This window comes from Melanerpes formicivorus, unplaced genomic scaffold (genome assembly GCF_026170545.1).
Source record: "Melanerpes formicivorus ecotype bairdi unplaced genomic scaffold, bMelFor1.0.p_v2 SCAF_26, whole genome shotgun sequence".
NCBI classification, from domain to species: domain Eukaryota; kingdom Metazoa; phylum Chordata; class Aves; order Piciformes; family Picidae; genus Melanerpes; species Melanerpes formicivorus.
In genome coordinates, this window is record NW_027142378.1 from 9,701,356 (window position 1) to 9,720,210 (window position 18,855).

The 18,855-nt window shown below is 47.5% G+C and overlaps 2 protein-coding genes and 1 long non-coding RNA gene across 4 annotated transcripts in view; 1 reads left to right on the forward strand and 2 right to left on the reverse strand.

The window, feature by feature from the left end:
* The window catches only part of LIN9 (lin-9 DREAM MuvB core complex component), a 41,951-nt gene extending 34,655 nt beyond the window's left edge, over positions 1-7,296 (reverse strand). The window contains exon 1 of one of the 2 annotated variants that reach the window (XM_068153581.1): positions 7,218-7,296. In XM_068153581.1, the coding sequence (XP_068009682.1) occupies positions 7,218-7,296 (79 nt within the window). Of the gene's footprint in view, positions 1-6,609; positions 6,629-7,217 lie in introns of those variants that run through there. The other variant, XM_068153582.1, reaches the window with a different exon arrangement.
* Positions 7,297-7,435: 139 nt separating this feature from the next.
* LOC137448850 (uncharacterized) lies at positions 7,436-8,361 on the forward strand. The gene is made up of 2 exons (XR_010989239.1): positions 7,436-7,603; positions 7,785-8,361. It is a non-coding gene; the product is annotated as an uncharacterized lncRNA (long non-coding RNA).
* Positions 8,362-15,160: 6,799 nt separating this feature from the next.
* The window catches only part of PARP1 (poly(ADP-ribose) polymerase 1), a 41,054-nt gene continuing 37,359 nt past the window's right edge, over positions 15,161-18,855 (reverse strand). Inside the window, exons 22-23 of the mRNA XM_068153585.1 lie at positions 17,903-18,017; positions 15,161-16,069 (exon numbers count right to left, since the gene is read on the reverse strand). Coding sequence (XP_068009686.1) covers positions 15,988-16,069; positions 17,903-18,017 — 197 coding nt within the window. The 3' untranslated portion in view covers positions 15,161-15,987. The remainder of the gene's footprint in view (positions 16,070-17,902; positions 18,018-18,855) is intronic.

Sequence of the window (18,855 nt, forward strand, 5' to 3'; positions counted from 1 at the left end):
TGTGTCCAGAGAAGGACAAAGAAGCAGGTGAAGGGTCTAGAGAACAGGTTTGGTGAGGAGTGCTGAGGGAACTGAGGTGGTTTAGCCTGGAGAAGAGGAGGCTGAGAGGAGACTTCATTGCTCTGCACAGCTCCCTGAAAGGAGGCTGGATTGAGTTGGGGGCTGGTCTCTTCTCTCTAATATCCTGTGATAGAAAGAGGGGAAGTGGCCTGTGACTGTGCCAGGGGAAGTTTAGGTTGGTTATTAGGAAAGTTTTCTTTACTGCAGGACTGGTCAGACATTAGAATAGGTTGCCCAGGAAGGTGGCAGAGTCACCATCTCTGGAGATGTTGAACAAATGCATGGACACGGCACTTTGGGACACACTTTAGCAGCCACGGTGGTGTTATGCTGACAGTTGGACTCAATGATCATAGAGGTCTTTTCCAACCAAAACAATTCTATGATTCTATACTAAGAAATGAAATGTCAAGCTCCCCATCATTCAAAAATCTTTAAACCAAGTTTTCATCTCTAGCTGAAAAGGAAGCGTGGAATCAATGCACAGAAATTCCAAACAGCAGTACTCTGTCAGGCCTGATGAAGAAGGTAAGGCAAATTATAACAGCCTTTTCTATCCCTGAAAGAAAACACCAAAGAGCCCTGTCAAACATGCACCAAGGGTGTGCAGTAAATGCAACTGTGTGCTAGATTGTGAAGCCTTTCATGGTATGACAACAGGAAGATAATTAGAAACTAATTAGGTGGTGTTGGATGATAGGTTGGACACGATGATCTTGAAGGTCTCTTCCAACCTGGTTTATTCTATTCTATTCTAATAGTTAGGAATAGATGTATTGACGTGTTTTGTAACACTTGCAAGAAGAGATTTTACAGGAATTCCATGCAAAATTGAATTAAAATAAATACAAAACTATAAATTCTCAGGTCCACCAAGCCTGATGTTTTTATGCTAGGCTAGCTCAAGACACAAGTGTCTGCAGCAGCTGCTGGTGTGGGTCTGACAGACGGAAGGACAGACAGGTCCCCTGGTCCCAAACCTCTGGTACAAACTCCAGCAACCATTCCCCAAGCCCAAGACAGATCACCATGAAAAGAACCTACAAAACCTTCTCTAACTGCTCTGCAAGCAGCCTGAACAGACTTTAAGAGGAACACAGAGCACTGCTGAAGTATCACTAAGGTTGGAAGAGACCTCAAAGATCAAGTCCAACCTATCAACACAGACCTCATGACTAGACCATGGCACCAAGTGCCACATCCAATCCCCTCTTGAACACCTCCAGGGACGGTGACTCCACCACCTCCCTGGGCAGCACATTCCAATGACGAACAACTCACTCGGTGAAGAACTTTCTCCTCACCTCAAGCCTAAACCTCCCCTGGCACAGCTTGAGCCTGTGTCCTCTTGTTCTGGTGCTGGGAGAAGAGACCAACCCCTTCCTGGCTACAACCTCCCTTCAGAGAGTTGTAGAGGGCAATGAGGTCACCCCGAGCCTCCTCTTCTCCTGGCTAAACAATCTCAGCTCAAGGCTCTCCCCAGCCTTGTTGCCCTTCTCTGGACACCTTCAAGTGTCTCAATGTCCTTCTTAAACTGAGGGGCCCAGAACTGGACACAGTACTCAAGGTGTGGCCTAACCAGTGCTGAGCACAGGGCACAATGACTTCCCTGCTCCTGCTGGCCACACTATTCCTAATGCAGGCCAAGTAAAGGCAGGCTTTCAGGTGCGGGGGGGAAAGCCCAAAAGCTTTTCTTATTCTCAACAACTAAAGTCAGGTTTAAATTTAAAACTCAGTAACTATTAGCTCCCCTCATAGGGGAACAAGGGAGATGGAGCATGACTGCAGTTCAACATGGGCAGCTGTGAATGCCTCGATGTACACTTTCAGACCTAACGTGAAACCCAGCAATTTAAATGCAGCTTCTCGAGAGCTGACCTTAAACAGGAACAGAGAGACAAGCACACTGCACTCATTAAAGTGTTTTCAATTCTTTTTGCAGTGAATTTGCAATAGCTGGTTACAATTTTGAAGCAAAAAAAAATATCAAGGTAACAAATAAGCACAGAGGTGTTCCCCCAGCTAGGGGTTTCACTAATAGGTGGGCACAAAGGAGCACAGCCACCCAGACAGAAAACCCTGGGATATACAGACAAACAATTACATAAGGTAGAACCTTTCCTCTCCAGATCATTACCCTAAATTCTGCACAACTTATTTTAACACTGTTTGCAGTTAATTCAACTACATCACCAGCACTAAAAATGGTGTGACAAAGGAAATTCAGGAGGAAGAAGAAACACGAGCCTTTATTACAGACTGAGTCACTAACCCTCTGAGAGATCATTCCTCTGCAGAAGCATGGCACAAGTTGTTTCAACAGAGGAAGCATCTCACAAGCTTATTCAGGAAGGCTTAAGATGATGATAAATGCACATCAGAGGGAAAAGTGGCTTTAGGTAGCTTTTAAGCTCCCCCAAAACTTTGGGGTTGTTGAACAGGTTGATACATTACCAGCAACTTCTTGCTTCAAGCATGAATCACTATCTCCCCATTATGAGCCCACTAATAAACTGATACCTGTGTCTTTCCAAATCCTAATGGAACTACTGAATGGAAGTCAGGTTTTCAGCTGTGTGAACCCTGTGACAGGACTTGTGCCGACAACAACCATGCCACCAAAGCCCTCTTTTTGAAACACTGCAGTCTCATGATGGACAATATGCTGATGCCATGGTAACATACCATTTTAAAGGTATGCAGCACAAGTGATCCCAAAATTATCAGCTGTGGGTATTATTTTGCAGCCACAAAACTGATCTTGAGCCTTCTCCTAAATGCTGTAATCTCATACAGTTCCACTGATTTATTTCTTTTTCTAGACTCATGGCTTCTTGGGCCATGCTGGAAAACAGAGGAGGCAGGAGGTGTGCCACATCCCTCCTCCAGCTGTCCAGGAAAGCATCTGGGCAGAGCAAATAGCTATGCAAGGGCAGGGTGCCTGTGAACCACAGCATAAGGTGATGCTGGGACTAAAGGCAACTATTTCTGCACGAAGGACCACCCTTATGCTGGAACCTCTCTCCATGGGATAAGAGGCCAAGAAGGAAGACCCTTGCCTCCCTTCCCTTACTTCTGCCCATCCTAAAACACAAGCCACTAGAGGCAGTATCAGCAATCACAGAATCACAAAATATTAGGGGTTGGAATGGACTTCAAAAGATCATCTAGTCGGATGCCCCTGCCAGAGCAGGGTCACCTAGAGCAGGTCACACTACTAGGAAGGTATCCAGGTGGGTTTTGAATGTCTTCAGGGGTGACTCCACAACCCTTCTGGGCAGCCTGTTTCAGTGCTCTGTCACCCTCACAGTGAAAAAGTTTATCCTTATGTCCACATGGAATCTCCTATGCTCTAGCTTGTACCTGTTGCCCCTTGTGCTATCATTGGGAATCACTGATAAGGACTTGGCTTCATCCTCCCAACACTCACCCTTCACATATTTATAAACACAAGTGAGGTCACCCCTCTGTCTCCTCTCCTCCAAGCTAAAGAGATCCCAGCTCCCTCAGCCTGTCTACCAATACATACATGGTATCTGGCAATACACTACTGTTTCAGCATTTGTGCTCTAAAACATTAACACTGACACCCATCACTGCTACAGCCTGGCTCCTATCTCAGATTCACCTGCCACTTGTTGGTGTTTGCCAACACACAGCACAGAAACACTGCACACTCTGGTAGCTTGGGGCTTTACTCATGGTGGCCCCATGTTGATGATTTTTTTCTTAGAAGTGAAAGCATGGTTAGCTATCAAAAATGGCATCTCACTTCCCTTTTACAGAGCTGATTCCAGGCACCCTCCCTCAGAGTCATTCAGACTCAGCTGTGCAAAAGAACACATCAGGACACAGGTTTGCCTGTGATGCTGTCTTCAGAGCTTTGCCTATACTGGGACTAGGACAGGCTCCTGGTCACAACTGCATGTGTTGTCTGTTTTATCAAAGTCTTACCTCAGCTTCATTCTGTGTATTTCCTATCAGAATCATCTACAAAGACAACTGCCATTACCAGGAGCAAGAGACAAGGCAGCATTATGCACACTCTAAAACAATCCTCTGTTACACAGAATCACATAGAGGTTGGAAGGTCCAACCTGCCTGAGCAGGATCGCCCAGAGTCGGTCACACAGGAAGGCATCCAGGTGGGTTTTGAATGGCTCCAGTGAAGGAGGCATTCCTCCTATCATGCTAGACTTGGTGACCTGAGATAATTTAAATATATCATTAGTATATTAATATATGTTGTGTTTTCCTCTTCTGAAAGGGAGGCAACCAACCATCTGTTTTGCATCACTAAAACTGCCCGCCATCTATCTCTGCTGCAAAATTGCCAGGAGATAAAAGGGGGTAGGGGGAGTAATAAAATAGATACACTGCCTAAAATTATTCACTCATCAGGCACCAACCCAACAGTCTGCAGAAAGAAATTCTGTCTCCAAAACATGCATAAGAGTTTTAGTATCAAAAGTGCTTCTGCAACTGGGACCTGAAATAGTCTCACATTTTCCAGCCAGAGGATTTGCAGCAGGTGTGCTCTTCCTTCACAGCACTTTGCTCCACCTTGGTTACTAGGCCCTCTCCCCTGGCAGCAATCATAAGGAAGGGCCTCCACTACAAGAAGTGCACACAGACCTGCACACTGCCATCTTCATCTTTTTTAAGCTGTCAGTGTAAACTCTCTTATCCATTTCCAAAGGACAGAATGTCAGCTTTAGAGGAGAGCTGAAGACTACTTAACTCTAGGAGATAAAATAGGCACGTATTACGAGAGACAGCTGTGTGTGCCACACTCCTCTTCCTCCTGGGCTAAGGGATGTGCACTGCCAAAGAGCAAGTAGGTGCTACCAGAATATTCTGGAATGAATTCCACTTCATCAGATTTCCAGTTTGAAAGTGGAACTGCACAGTTCTTACCACACTGCAAAAATGTCCATTTGCTTGTCCCCAAGTATTCTGCACTGACTTGCAATTCTTCTTATGTGGACACTCAGTTATGCTCTACTACTTCACTAGGTATGCTGGGGAGAATTCACAGGACTATGTAAGTCTGAGAGTTTCTTAGGCATGAAACTATTCTAACTCTGGTAGGAACTTATTTCCACCTCACCATGGGAGATTCCAAACCCTATTTTGTAATGCTTGCTGCTATTATCCTGTAAGATGCAGACTTAAAACTGTCTGAAGGCAGTGTTGAAACAGTCAGGACCGAATTTACATCTTCATCTTAAGCACAGGACTGGAAAGGAAAGAACCATGTGTGGTGACAGCACAGTACAATTTGAAAACATCCGGTTCACCATAAGGGAAAACAGGAATGGAAACAGGAGGCAAACGCTCTTTGAAACTTTCACATTTGTAGCAGCTCACCAACATTAAAGAAAATAGGAAGTTCCCTATTTGACTGCAGACAGAAACATCCCCCAGTGACACCAGAATTAAGTAAACACAAGCATTAGAAACAAGGTCAGCACAGCAGAAGTCTACTGCCTTCACAAATACAAGCACTGTGTCTTCACCTGCTGAGCTGATACCCTAACAATGATGCTGCTGGCAAGGGCCTGCAGCATGGCACAACCATCAGTGGCACAGAGTCACACACTCTAATCTAAGTGTCCGTTACAGGTGAAGCTACAGACCTGTCAAATCTTCCTGTCAACCTTCCAGGTGACAGAGATTATTTTTCCAACTTTATGTTAACTTCTTCAAACACATGGTGCCTTCCCCAGAAAAGAGCAGAGCAACTTAAATACCATCCATTCCAACGAGGAGGAGAAGCTGATTCAATAAGCAATAGAACACTGGCAATTATTAATTACAGTTGTTTCAGCTGGTCCATGACTAGTATTAATGAGACTCCAGTGTGGTGCAGCATACATGACTGAGCTGTACCAAATTGAAAGCCTCGTTTCTACCCTTAATTTATGATGATCCTTCATAAGTCTGACTACACAGGCACGTTAATTTTTCTCCAGATGGTTGTTGGGAGTTGTAACAATGACCCATATAAAGATCTTGCTTGGCAGAAGTCAGATTTCAGCCCTGGGACATCTCTGAGAATCTTCTGGTACAGAAACAGTTGGTGGGCTCATGAACTTCCATGGGGATGCACAAAGCAATGTCACCAAAAATATAACCCTACTCTACTCTATGCACATTTCCTTAAACTACTAAGTGCCCCAATTTTAATCTTGGCATGTAGTTACAGTTTGTAAGGATAGCAAGTAGCCACATTTTATACATTGTATAATTTCTTCTTCTATATTGCTCAATACCTGGTGCATGAAACCACATAAAGAGCAACAAATGTATCTTATTAATCTGTCCCCAAGCTTTTACCTGACCCTAGTGTACATTTACACAAACCTTATTTAAGTGCACAGGTCTGCATGGATGCAAGCATATATTTGGGTATTGTCTTCCTATACAGCTAGCTTTCATCTACTGACACACAACACTGAGTCTTCGAGCTTTTCCCTCTGCATCTCTCAGTGCCCCCTAGATGCAGTGTGCATGCCCTAAGCCCCCCAGTCCATCAGAGGTACTCACGCTGTACACAGCGCACGCCACGAATGCATAAAGCCCTCCTTTCCCCCGCGGACGCCAGGAGGAACAGGAGCACTGGGCAACTCACCCCTTCCCCAGGGCAGCACACTCCTTGCCCACACTGCCCTTACCCCCCCAGGCAGAGCAGGCTGTCAGGTGTGCCCCGCACACTCACACCCTCCCCGCCCGGCTCGCGGTTCCCGCGCCCCCGCCCCGCCTGCCTGGCAGGTGACGCCCGGCCAGCCCCGCCGCCTCACCCAGGCGGGGCTACAGACCCAGCCCAAGCACCCCGCAGGGCAACGGGGGTCGCACCCTCGGGAAAGAGCTGCTCGCCCGCTGCCCTTCCCCACGCCACCGGCTGGGCCGGGGCTTCGCCTAGGAGGGGCGGCGGCTGCGGGGCGACGGCGACGGGGGGGGGAGCGGGCGGGCCGGCCCGGTTGCCAGGGAGGAGGCTCGGGCTCCGGCCCCACACAGCGCCCACAACGAGAGGAAAGGAGACGGGCCGGCTGCGGAGCCCGGCGCGGGCGCCCCTCCAGGGAAGGGAGGCGGGGGCGAGGGGAGCGGCGGCACCCGTGAGGGTGGCGGCGGCGGGGGCACGGGTCGCTACTCACTCTCGTCAGGCAGCTGATCGAGCTCCGCCATCTTGAACGAGCCGCGCCGCTTTTTCAAAGGCTGCCTGGCGCGGTGCATTCTGGGGGAGGAGACGGGGCCTTGCGCGAGGCGGCGCTGCCGCGCCGGGACGGCGCTCGCGGGCCCGGCGCGCGGCGGGCGCGTGCGCGGGGCGGCGAAGGGGGAGCGCCGGCCGAGGGGCGGGCAGGGTTAGCGGGGGCGGCGGCAGGCGCGACCCGCGGTTCCGGGGCCTCTGTGCGGCGCAAAGGGGCTTGGCCCCCATCCGCTCCGCGACAAGGGGAACGCAACCTGCGACGGAAACCGTGCGCTTCCCACCGCCGGGACTGCTGCATCCTGGCAGGCTGAGGGGGAGCGGGCACCGTTCGCGGTGGGTAGACTAACACTTGGTCCAGAGGGGCACGGGAAAGTAGCTGTGCTTTGTGGCTTTAAGCAATGCCTGGAGCCTGGCCCTCTGCCTTCAGTCAAGATTGCTTTTTGCCTTTTGTCGTAGGGTTTTTTTTTGCTAACTGGACTGGTCTTAAATTGCCTTTTCTGCTCTTCCCTGGTAGCTGTCCCATGCCTAACCGCAATGACTGAGGAGGCGAGACTTCAGCTCAGGAGAAGCAGTACAAATAAAAAACCACCCAGCATAATCACTTCTGGCCCTGTAAGTCATGGTCTGTGGCACTCTTCCTGGAAAGTCGACTGAAATGCTCGCAGAGTCCTGAAGGTCAAGGTCTCACTTCTCACCCAGCACAGGGAGAAGGCCAACAAACCACTGGCAGGGGGTGGTTGTTGCCTAACAAACTCCTTGTCTCGCTCTGCCCTCTAATGCAGTCCCCAGCCATCAGAACAGAAGGCTTCCTGCAAGCAGCAAATGGTTTCCTTCTGTAGTCACCTCAGGACTCTGCACCACAGTGAATTTTAAAGCTTCTGCATCACAAACTACAAGCATAGAGATACTACTGTAAACCACAAGCACCTCAAATGCTTATGGACTGGACTCTTTACATGTAATTGGCTTTGACAACAGGACTTAATTACTACTTCCACCAGACAAAATGTCCTTTTCCTTCTTTTTTTTGTTTTCTGTAATCTATGAAAATGCAAATTGAAATTCAAAATAAATGAAAAGTGTGTCTTAGTCATGGCTAAGTCAGTGTCACATTTTGAAACACACTGCAACAGCACACAGGGTGTAATTCAAAGTGCACTCTATGCTTGGTTTATTTCATAGAATTGTTTCAGTTGGAAAAGACCTCCAAGATCATCGAGTCCAAGCATCAACCTAAGACCACCATGGCCATTAAACCATGTCCTGAAGTGCCATATCCACGTGTTTCTTGAACACCTAAAATTTGCACGTCGTTAAAAGCACCCAGGCAAAGCCCAAGGATTCTGCAAAACCCAGAAAATGTGCATCTTGAGACATGAAGGAAAGCCTTCAATTAGTGATCTGGATTTGCTGTGGAAATAGGATGCCTGGGCAGTCCAGCAGGGTGGGAGGGGCAGGATGTAGGTCACATTACAAAACAAATTTTTCCAAATCATTAAAGAACAACAACAAATCAATGCTGCCCTTGTGCTGAAGAGGAAAAAGTGTGTTTCTAAGAGAGGGAACTGAGCCAAATCCTTAGGAAATTCCCTCAGGGTTTTCTATGTACATTGTAGAGGAGTTTTAAAAGACAAGACATGCATTTCCACCCTCTTTTCCAGGTCATCCTGAAAGTGTTCAAACAGCCTCCTTCCCCTTAGCCCCCAAAGGGCCTAGGACACTTCAGCAAGAGCTTTCCATAATGCACAGCAGAAGACAAAGCAACTGGAGTAGAGAGATGCAAAGCAGCACAGGCATAACCCTAAGTAAACTAGCAACAGAAGAGTCATCTGTGCTGTTTCCAATGCAAAAGCTGCACAGCATTAAACCCTGCATGACTTTTCCCCTTACCAAAACACCTCCACCACCCAGAAGGAGTGACGTAGAATCATTAAGGCTGGGAAAGTCATCAAATCTAACCTTCTACCCAGCACCCCTATGACCACTAGACCATGACTTGAAGTGCCACAACTTTGTCGTTTTTTGCGTGCCTCCAGGGATGGTGACTCCACCACCTCCCTGGGCAGCCTGTTCCAGTGCCTGGCCACTCTTTCAGGAAATTCTTCCCAATAGCCAACCTAAACCTGCCATGGTGCAGCTTGAGGCCATTACCTCTTGTCCTGTCCCTAGTTACTTGGGAGAAGAGGCCAACACTGGCCTCACTGTGACCTCCCTTCAGGTAGCTGTAGAGAGCACTGAGGTCTCCTTTCAGCCTCCTCTTCTTCAGGCTAAACAATCCCAGCTCCCTCAGCCTCCCCTGGTAAGACATGCTCTCCAGAACATTCACCAGCTTTGTTGCCCTGAAGGACACAGAGCAGACCTTCCAGGATGAGGTCAACAACAGTGTGTTAATGACACTATTTTTGTATTTCAGCCAGGCTCCCCTTGTTCCAAGTCTTGTGTAGAATCATAGAATCATTATGTTAATGCTCAGCTAAGGGTAGCAACACCAACTTCCACAGCTAACAGGAGACACTGATCACCAGAGAGATTCTTCCTGCTGTGCTTTGTGAACCTTGTCATCCGGTCTCACTGTGCTGAGAGCAGCAGTTGCACAGCACCACCCTGGTGCTGCAGCTTTCACTGAGGCTGGGATTTGAGGGGAGGGAAGGAAAGTTTTCTACAACATGATCACATTTTGCAAGAGCCTTCAGAGCCTGAATTTCTAGAAGGGAAAGAGGAAAAAAACCCAAACCAAACCCCCAGTGCCTCAGAGGGATTTTTTGTACATTGTTATACTACAGAACAGATGAAAAAGCTAAGAGAGATTTCTCCTTGCCCTCAACACCTCCTGCTGATACCTGAAAAATTACCAGGCCAGTAGGTAGAATTCCATCTCCAAACCTCATGATGCTGGGTATTCATCTCATTCCAACAGCTGCATTGGGAAAATACTTAGCTGTAGCTATTACCACTTACTGGGCTGACAGGGTAACAATCAACACTGTACTATGGAGGATTCCTGCTCTAAAAGGCCTTCTACACCTTGCCCTTCCATGGATGCTGCAGTATTTCCATATGCTGGTTTTCATCTATCCCACACTTGCTGCTTCTGAGTCACACAATTGGGACCAGGGGAGGTTTAGGCTGGAGGTGAGGAGGAAGTTCTTCACAGAGAGTTCTTAGCCATTGGAATGTGCTGCCCAGGGAGGTGGTGGAGTCACCATCCCTGAAGGTGTTCAAGAGGGGATTGGATGCAGCACTTGGAGCCATGGTTTAGTAGTCATGAGGTCTTGGGTGACAGGTTGGACTTGATGATCTCTGAGGTCTTTTCCAACCTTATTGATTCTATGATTTCACAAAGCCATAGCCAGTGCTGTTTGACAGTATTACAGAATGGTTTGAGTTGGAAGAGACCTTAAAGGTCATCTAGTTCAACCCTCCTGCCATGGGCAGGGAAACCTTCTGCTAGACCAGGGTGCTCACGGCCCTGTCCAGCCTGGCCTTGAACACCTCCATGGAGAGGGCATCCACAATCTTCCTGGGCAACCTGTTCCAGTGTCTCACCACCCTCACTGGAAAGAATGTCTTCCTAATAACCAGTCTAAATCTCCCCTCTTCCAGCTTCAATCCATTCACCCTCATCCTTTCGCTCCAAGCCCTTGTAAAAAGTCCCTCCCCATCTTTCTTGTAGGCCTCCTTCAGGCAGTGGAAGGCTGCTCTGAGATGCATGCCTACAAGCACACAATGTTTTCAGTGTGTCTTTGTACCATGCTGGCAAATGTGCACTTTCCACCTGGGTGATGTGGAAACAACACAGTCATTCTGACAGGCACTGTGACCAGGAACATTTGCTCTCATGGCTAACGACCTGCCATTAGGTACTGCTGACTCACCTGCCTTGCACAGATGGAGGCAGGTCTTTAAAGTGGCTTCACTCATGTCATTTGCTTTCCCAGAGGGTCATGTTAGGCAACCACTCTTAATGGTGTGCACCGAAATGCGGCAGAAAGCACTTCCCTGCTGCCATCTCGCCTTAATTACTGCAGATGATATTAAGACACGGATTACACCACCTACTAATCAACACATTCAGAGTCTTGTCAGCACAGTACAGGTAGTGCTACATCCCAGGGACAGGAGACAGCTAGGGTGTAATTCTCTCACCTCCCCTAGGCAGGCACTGACAGTAGGGAAAGAAACCCACAGACAGCTGGCAGGAGAGTGTGCTGAAGCATGTTATGGAATTAGAATTTGTAAGGAGGGGGCAGGGGGAGCTTCAGTTTCCCCTTTCAGTTGTTTGGAAGCCATGCCTTCTCACCTTCAGACCATGCCTGCACAGCTGACTTTCTGTGAAAATAACCCACAGTGCCCACTGCTTCACAGGCTACCTTCACACTGCAATGAAGGAGAGCCAGCAGGTCATCTTGGTTAGGATCTGCATTTCTTCTCATGCATGCCACTGCATCCTCAAAAGATGATTTCCAGTGAAGCAGCCTGGCATTTATTTGAAAATAAAGATCCACTTGGCCAGATACATGGACTCCACAACAGTGGAACAGCATAACAGAAGGAGTGAGAGTATAATGGACTAAGTTAGGGGCCTTACCACATATATAAAAGCAATTTAAGTGAAACACTGAGTGGGATACAAATTGGCCACAGCAGAAAATCATATCCCCAGAACTCATAGAGGGAGGTCTGGAACAGTCTTCCAGAAAGAAAGTTGAAGCAAAGGCCTCAGTAGTGACAAACACTGCATGACTCACTTAAGAATATCAGTACAACTCTTTATGGTATTGAGAAAGTTTACTGTGCCCAGAGGTCTTTTTTTCCATGCAAATTATTTGGGTTTGCTTTTCCTCTCGATTAGAAGCAGAAGGGGATGGCAGGTTTCATTAAGGGCTGTACCAATAAAGCTGGTTTTATAGAATTGGTTTCAGTTGGAAAAGACCTCTAAGATCATCAGGTCTAACTGTCAACCTACCACCACCATGGCCATTAAACCACGTTCCAAAGAGCCCTGTCCACACATTTCTTGAACACCTCCAGGACAGTGACTCCACCACTTCCCTGGGCAACCTTATGACTAAAGTAGAGGAATAGGTGACTTGTGCTGTACCTTTTCTCTCAGCCAGTCCTTTCCTGCATGAGCTTGGGCAAGACACAATCAATGTACACACTGTCAGTCAGCAAACCCTGGCTGGCTTCCTTTGGCATCCTTTGGACACGATGATCTCGAAGGTCTCTTCCAACCTGGTTCTATTCTATGCAACAGAGCCTCTAGTCATGCTAAATAAAGAGAACATGTGTAAATATTTACACATTGCTGCTTTTTGCAGCTTAACATTTAGATCAGAACTTACTCCTCAACATCCCTCCTCTGAAGAGAAAAAAAAACCAAAGCAGAGGATGTCATGGGACCTAATGTCTTGACAACTCGTTCCTTTCAAGTAGTTTTGACAGATATGGGACTATCTGTTCATCCAGCTCTGCTTCATGCACTCCAAAAGCAATGCCTTCAGTGGTTGTCACTGTGCTGCTCTTCTTGGCCTGGCCCCGGGGAGAGGCTGTCTGTATGCTCGGTCACAGCGGCACCAGTGCCTGCTTTCAGAGCAGGGCTGCTCTGCACTCAGACAAGCTGGCAGCAGAAGCAGCACCTTGAATTCAGAAGTACAGAATACAGAATTAACCAGGTTGGAAAAGACCTTGGAGATCACCAAGTCCAACCCATCACCCAACACCATCTAATCAACTAAACCATGGCACTGAATGCCTCATCCAGTCTCTTTTTAAACACCTCCAGTGATGGTGACTCCACCACCTCCCTGGGCAGCACATTCCAATGGCCAATCTCTCTTTCTATGAAGAACTTCTTCCTAACATCCAGCCTAAACCTCCCCTGGTGCAGCTTGAGACTGTGTCCTCTTGTTCTGGTGCTGGGTGCCTGGCAGAAGAGACCAACCCCCACCTGGCTGCAACCTCCCTTCAGGTAGCTATAGACAGCAATAAGGTCTCCCCTGAGCCTCCTCTTCTCCAGGCTAAACAACCCCAGCTCCCTCAGCCTCTCCTCACAGGGCTGTGCTCCAAACCCCTCCCCAGCTTTGTTTCCCTTCTCTGGACATGTTCAAGTGTCTCAATGTCCTACTTAAATTGAGGACCCCACAACTGGACACAGTAGATGCAATAGTTGCACCTGCACTTCATTCCTTTGTTCCTTCATTGTTGTGGCCAATGTATAGAACCTGGCACTTAGGTGTGTTAAAACTCATGCCCTTGGACTCTGCCCATCTCTCCAGCCTGTCAAGGTGCCTCTGCAGAGCTCTCCTACCCTCTAACAGATCAAAACCTGCCCCCAGCTTGGTGTCACCTGCAAATTTACTAATGGTGGACTCCATCCCCTTGTCCAGATCATCAATAAAGATATTAAACAGGATTGGGCTGAACACTGATCCCTGAGGGACACCACTAGTGACTGGCTGCCAGCTGGTAGTGGCACCATTCACCACCACTCTCTGGGCACAGCCCTCCAGTCAGTTCCTAACCCAGCGCAGAGTGCTGCTCTCTACCAGATTTCACTGTGGAACAGTCACACCTATGGGCCCCAAAGGGCACCTGCTGCCTCTTCAAAAAGTCCTGCCCCACTGTATCTTATCTGCTGTATTGGTGGGGTTAGAGACAGAGCTTGGCATATGCTTGCTCATGCTGCAATTCTAACTGGGCACTACATATACATTGCAAAGCACTCCTTGCACTGCTTGGGTTAGAGCACAAGGGACCTTTGAGCCACCGCTGGTACAAGTGACAGAGGGAACATCAAAAGGATCTACATTTGATTCCTGTTCTCAAACTGAACTGTAAGCTGCTTTTTGGCAGGGAGGGAAAAAAAACCAAACTATTTAATCTGCCTCACCAGTAAACTGAACTGGTTCTTGTATTCTCTTTCAGAGACTGACAGGATTATACTTAAGTGACTGACCACAGGTTTCTGTTGGAAACAAAACAATGATTAGCCACTGGCTAAGAGGAACCATAGGAAAAGGGTCACTCCTCACTCTCAAAATCCATTAGCACCTACCTCAATTGATTCTGTGTTCAACTGCCCTCATGCCATACAACTTACCCAGCTCTTCCACATTTCCTTCTCTCCCCAACTCTCTCCCCAACAGCAGCTTTATTTTCCATCTATCACTCCTCACTCTCCTCTTCTTCAGCAGTTCTGGAAACAGCTGCAGCACAATGACTTTGGCTTCAAACTCCTTTTGTCAAAAGGCACTGGGACATGACAATGTTTAAGGAAGCTGATTTGCTGTTTCCATGCAGGTTACCAAAGACTGAAGCTGCAGCCATCAGAATAAGCTTGAACTGTCTCTTCTTGGAAAGGGAACTGTCACAGTGGAGGAAATACTGAATGCACTGTCAGTACAGAGTTGTCCCTGGGGATTAGCAACTTCACCTAACAGCTCAGGGAAACCAGTAATTTTTGGAGAGAAAGAACTGCTGTTACTCCATTGTCAAGTACTCCCACATTGTTCCATGACTTACTGGAAGTGAGAAGTCAACAATGATGACTAAACATTGAAATTATTTGTTTATATTGAGGTTTCAAGACAGGGAATTGAAGACTACCCACAGAGTGGCAAACAGACTTCACTCCAGGTCACTGGCAAGTATCAGCATCACTAAGGTTGGAAGAGACCTCAAAGATCATCGAGTCCAACCTGTCACCACAGACCTCATGACTAGAGTAGGGAGGACACTACTGCCCCCTGCAGGCTTCAACTCACAACCTTCCTATTAAAGGTCTTACGCACTACCAACTGAGCCACATCTGCCTAAGTGAAGCTTGAGCCCAAACACAACTTACAGCTTTGTTAGGATTTGAGTCTGCAACAACCAACTTACATCACATTGAAGGTAGATATTGAAAGGAGGTTTATTTGGGCTAATACTAAATTCAAACAGCCACAAGTTCCATTTTTTCCATGTTGACCACACCAAACCGTTGACAGAAGAAGTTTTGGTGGCAAGTCCACACTTCCATTTCACCATGACTTCCTGCAGTGTGACTACAGATCTCCATGGCTGGCACTCAATCTGCAGAGACAACCCAAGCTCAAGAACGTTCTACCAAATGCACGTAGACCATGGCTCCAAATCAAAACCATTGGGAAGTTTGGAAACATAAAGCTGTCAGTAGGAAATTAGGTTTTTTTATTTTTGCTTTTTTTTTTAACCTCAAAATAAATGCACATTTCTCATTTATTCAAATGAAAACTGGAAAGGGGAAACAGCAACAACAAAACAAAAAGAGATCTTAAACAAGAGGGAACCTAACAGCGCAAGTACCACAAACATCCTCAGGTTCCTTCTCCTGCTGTTGTCCAGCTCTGTTTGGCTAAAAACATTGATTTGTTGGGTTTTTTTTTAATCCTCTTTTTTTTTTTTGGGGGGGAGGGTTGGGGTGTGTCAGTTTGGTCAATTAAAAGAAAGCCCCCCCCACATTAGAAGTGGTATAAAACAAAAGCCAGGTACTTGTCCTTATCAGAATTCAGGTCCATGGGTTGCCTCACATTTATATAAAACTTCCACTAAGTGTTGTACTAAATGGGATTTAGTAACCTCTTCTGCAGTTTAGCTCTTGGTATCTTGGTAAGAGAAGTCAATGCATAAGCGTGTCAGAAGTCAACTCTATAGCGTAACTACAGTATAACTCTAACAGGGCTTCTAAACAGTGTTCACCAGAGTGATGTCTTATAGTTGAATTTCAGTTTCAGCAGGTACTTCAGGTTTACCTGAGCAACATCATACACAATATATCTGGGAAGAACGTTAAGGAACAACTGCAGTGGTTATAACACACATACACACACAAAAACAACCTCCTGGCACAGTCAAACTTCACCTTTAAGTGTGATGCCTGTGTGGTTAAGCAGTTGTAACAGCTCAAACCACAAATCTTTCAGTTTTACTTTCCTTCAAATCTGAAGGTGTCTTGTACAAGACAAGAAGAGGGGAGAGAAGAGGGGAGAGAAGAGGGGAGAGAAGAGGGGAGAGAAGAGGGGAGAGAAGAGGGGAGAGAAGAGGGGAGAGAAGAGGGGAGAGAAGAGGGGAGAGAAGAGGGGAGAGAAGAGGGGAGAGAAGAGGGGAGAGAAGAGGGGAGAGAAGAGGGGAGAGAAGAGGGGAGAGAAGAGGGGAGAGAAGAGGGGAGAGAAGAGGGGAGAGAAGAGGGGAGAGAAGAGGGGAGAGAAGAGGGGAGAGAAGAGGGGAGAGAAGAGGGGAGAGAAGAGGGGAGAGAAGAGGGGAGAGAAGAGGGGAGAGAAGAGGGGAGAGAAGAGGGGAGAGAAGAGGGGAGAGAAGAGGGGAGAGAAGAGGGGAGAGAAGAGGGGAGAGAAGAGGGGAGAGAAGAGGGGAGAGAAGAGGGGAGAGAAGAGGGGAGAGAAGAGGGGAGAGAAGAGGGGAGAGAAGAGGGGAGAGAAGAGGGGAGAGAAGAGGGGAGAGAAGAGGGGAGAGAAGAGGGGAGAGAAGAGGGGAGAGAAGAGGGGAGAGAAGAGGGGAGAGAAGAGGGGAGAGAAGAGGGGAGAGAAGAGGGGAGAGAAGAGGGGAGAGAAGAGGGGAGAGAAGAGGGGAGAGAAGAGGGGAGAGAAGAGGGGAGAGAAGAGGGGAGAGAAGAGGGGAGAGAAGAGGGGAGAGAAGAGGGGAGAGAAGAGGGGGAATAGAATAGACCAGACCAGACCAGGTTGGAAGAGACCTTCAAGATCATCATGTCCAACCTATCAACCAATCCAACCCACCTAAACAACTAACCCATGGCACCAAGCACCCCATCAAGTCTCCTCCTGAACACCTCCAGCGATGGTGACTCCACCACCTTCCTGGGCAGCCCATTCCAATGGGCAATCACTCTCTCTGTATAGAACTTCTTCCTAACATCCAGCCTAAAATAGTTAGAAACAAGCAACTAACAGTCATCTGGAGAAGTACCAGTGGTGCAGCATGAATCCTAAGTGACAGGCAGGTGAGCAGATAGATACAGGGCTGTAGCTCTTGAAGTTTTTGGCAGCCAGAGCCATAAAACACAACATCTCTCTTGCCAGCTAACCAGTTAAGCAATGCAGCCTGGATGAGATCTGGAATCTACAACTTTAATTGTAGCTCTATGACTACCTTCCAGCAAAGCTGTTAATGTCCTCTTAATTTCCCACTATAAGCCCAAACTGGAATCCCAGAGAAGAGCTCTGTAATGGCTGGCAGTGCTTGCACATTCTGTGAGCACACTGCACCATTTTGGGTTTTGTTTTCAGAAGGCAGTTGCAGCTCAGGTATTTGTTTCTCAATGCTTTAGGCTTCAAACTTACCTCTAATCCAAATGTTAGATGAAAAACATCCCCATTAAACACCGTGCAAAACAAAACTAATGTACATCTGATCGCCTCACTTAGCTGTTATAGTTTATCATCTGACCAAGACAGAGGTGATGATGCTGTGAGGACTCCAGGGCAGATCTACAAGAAACAAACCAACCACAGTGTGCCACAACTCCTGACTGACGTTAACAAGGTCTTCCTAAACTCAGCAGCACTCACACCCAGTGAAGACTACCCACAGAGTGGCAACAGACCCCACTCCAGCCAGCACAAAGGCAAAGGATACTCATTATACAGAAGGCAGGTATCATTAATTCCTGTTGAGATCCCATTCCCTAAGGGAACCTCTACACCACCAAGGGTGGTGGTGGCTGTGGGATCAGGTGCAGTTTTGCCCAAGCCTAGAAAGAGAAAAAAAAACACATGTTACAAATCTAGAAGACAACACAGACTTTGCATGTCCAGAAAATGACTCAGCCAGCCAAGTATCACTTCACCTATTCTCAACTGCTGTCCAAGTCCAAAAGCATCTCAAGAAGGAAAACGGATTCATAGAATAGTTTGGGTTGGAAGAGACCTTAAAGATCATCTAGTCTCAACACCCCTGCTATGTGTAGGGACACCTTCTACTAGACCAGGTTGCTCAAGGCATCATCCAACCTGGCCTTGAACACCTCCAGGGACAGAACATCCACAACCTCCCTGGGCAATCTGTTCCAGTGTCTCACCACTGTTATTGTAAAGAATTTCTTCCTAATATCCCATCTAAATCTGCCCTCCTCAAGCTTCAATCCATTCCCCTTCATCCAATCACTACAAGCCCTTGTAAACAGTCCCTCCCCAGCTTTCTGGCAGCCCCCTTCAGGTACTGGAAAGCGGCTATAAAGTCTCCCTGGAGCTTCCTCTTTATCCAGGTTGAAGAGCCCCAACTCTTGCAGCCTGTCTCAGTGAGGGAGGTGCTCCAGCTCATCTCTCGTGGCCCTCCTCTAGACCTGCTCCAGCAATTTGATGTCCTTCTTATGCTGGGGGCCCCAGAATTTGCTATGGCCTGTTCATTTAATTCAGCATCACCAGACTTGGACTTGTACTCTGTAGGTTAAAAGTATGAATTCTAGCCTTTTGGCTGTTAATTGTCTAATCTGTATGACCAAAGCTAAACCAGGCCACACTTCCAGCTCTCACATCCTAGGCTCCAGAACTGGAAACAGGCACATTGCAGTATTTTCACAGAAGTGTTAA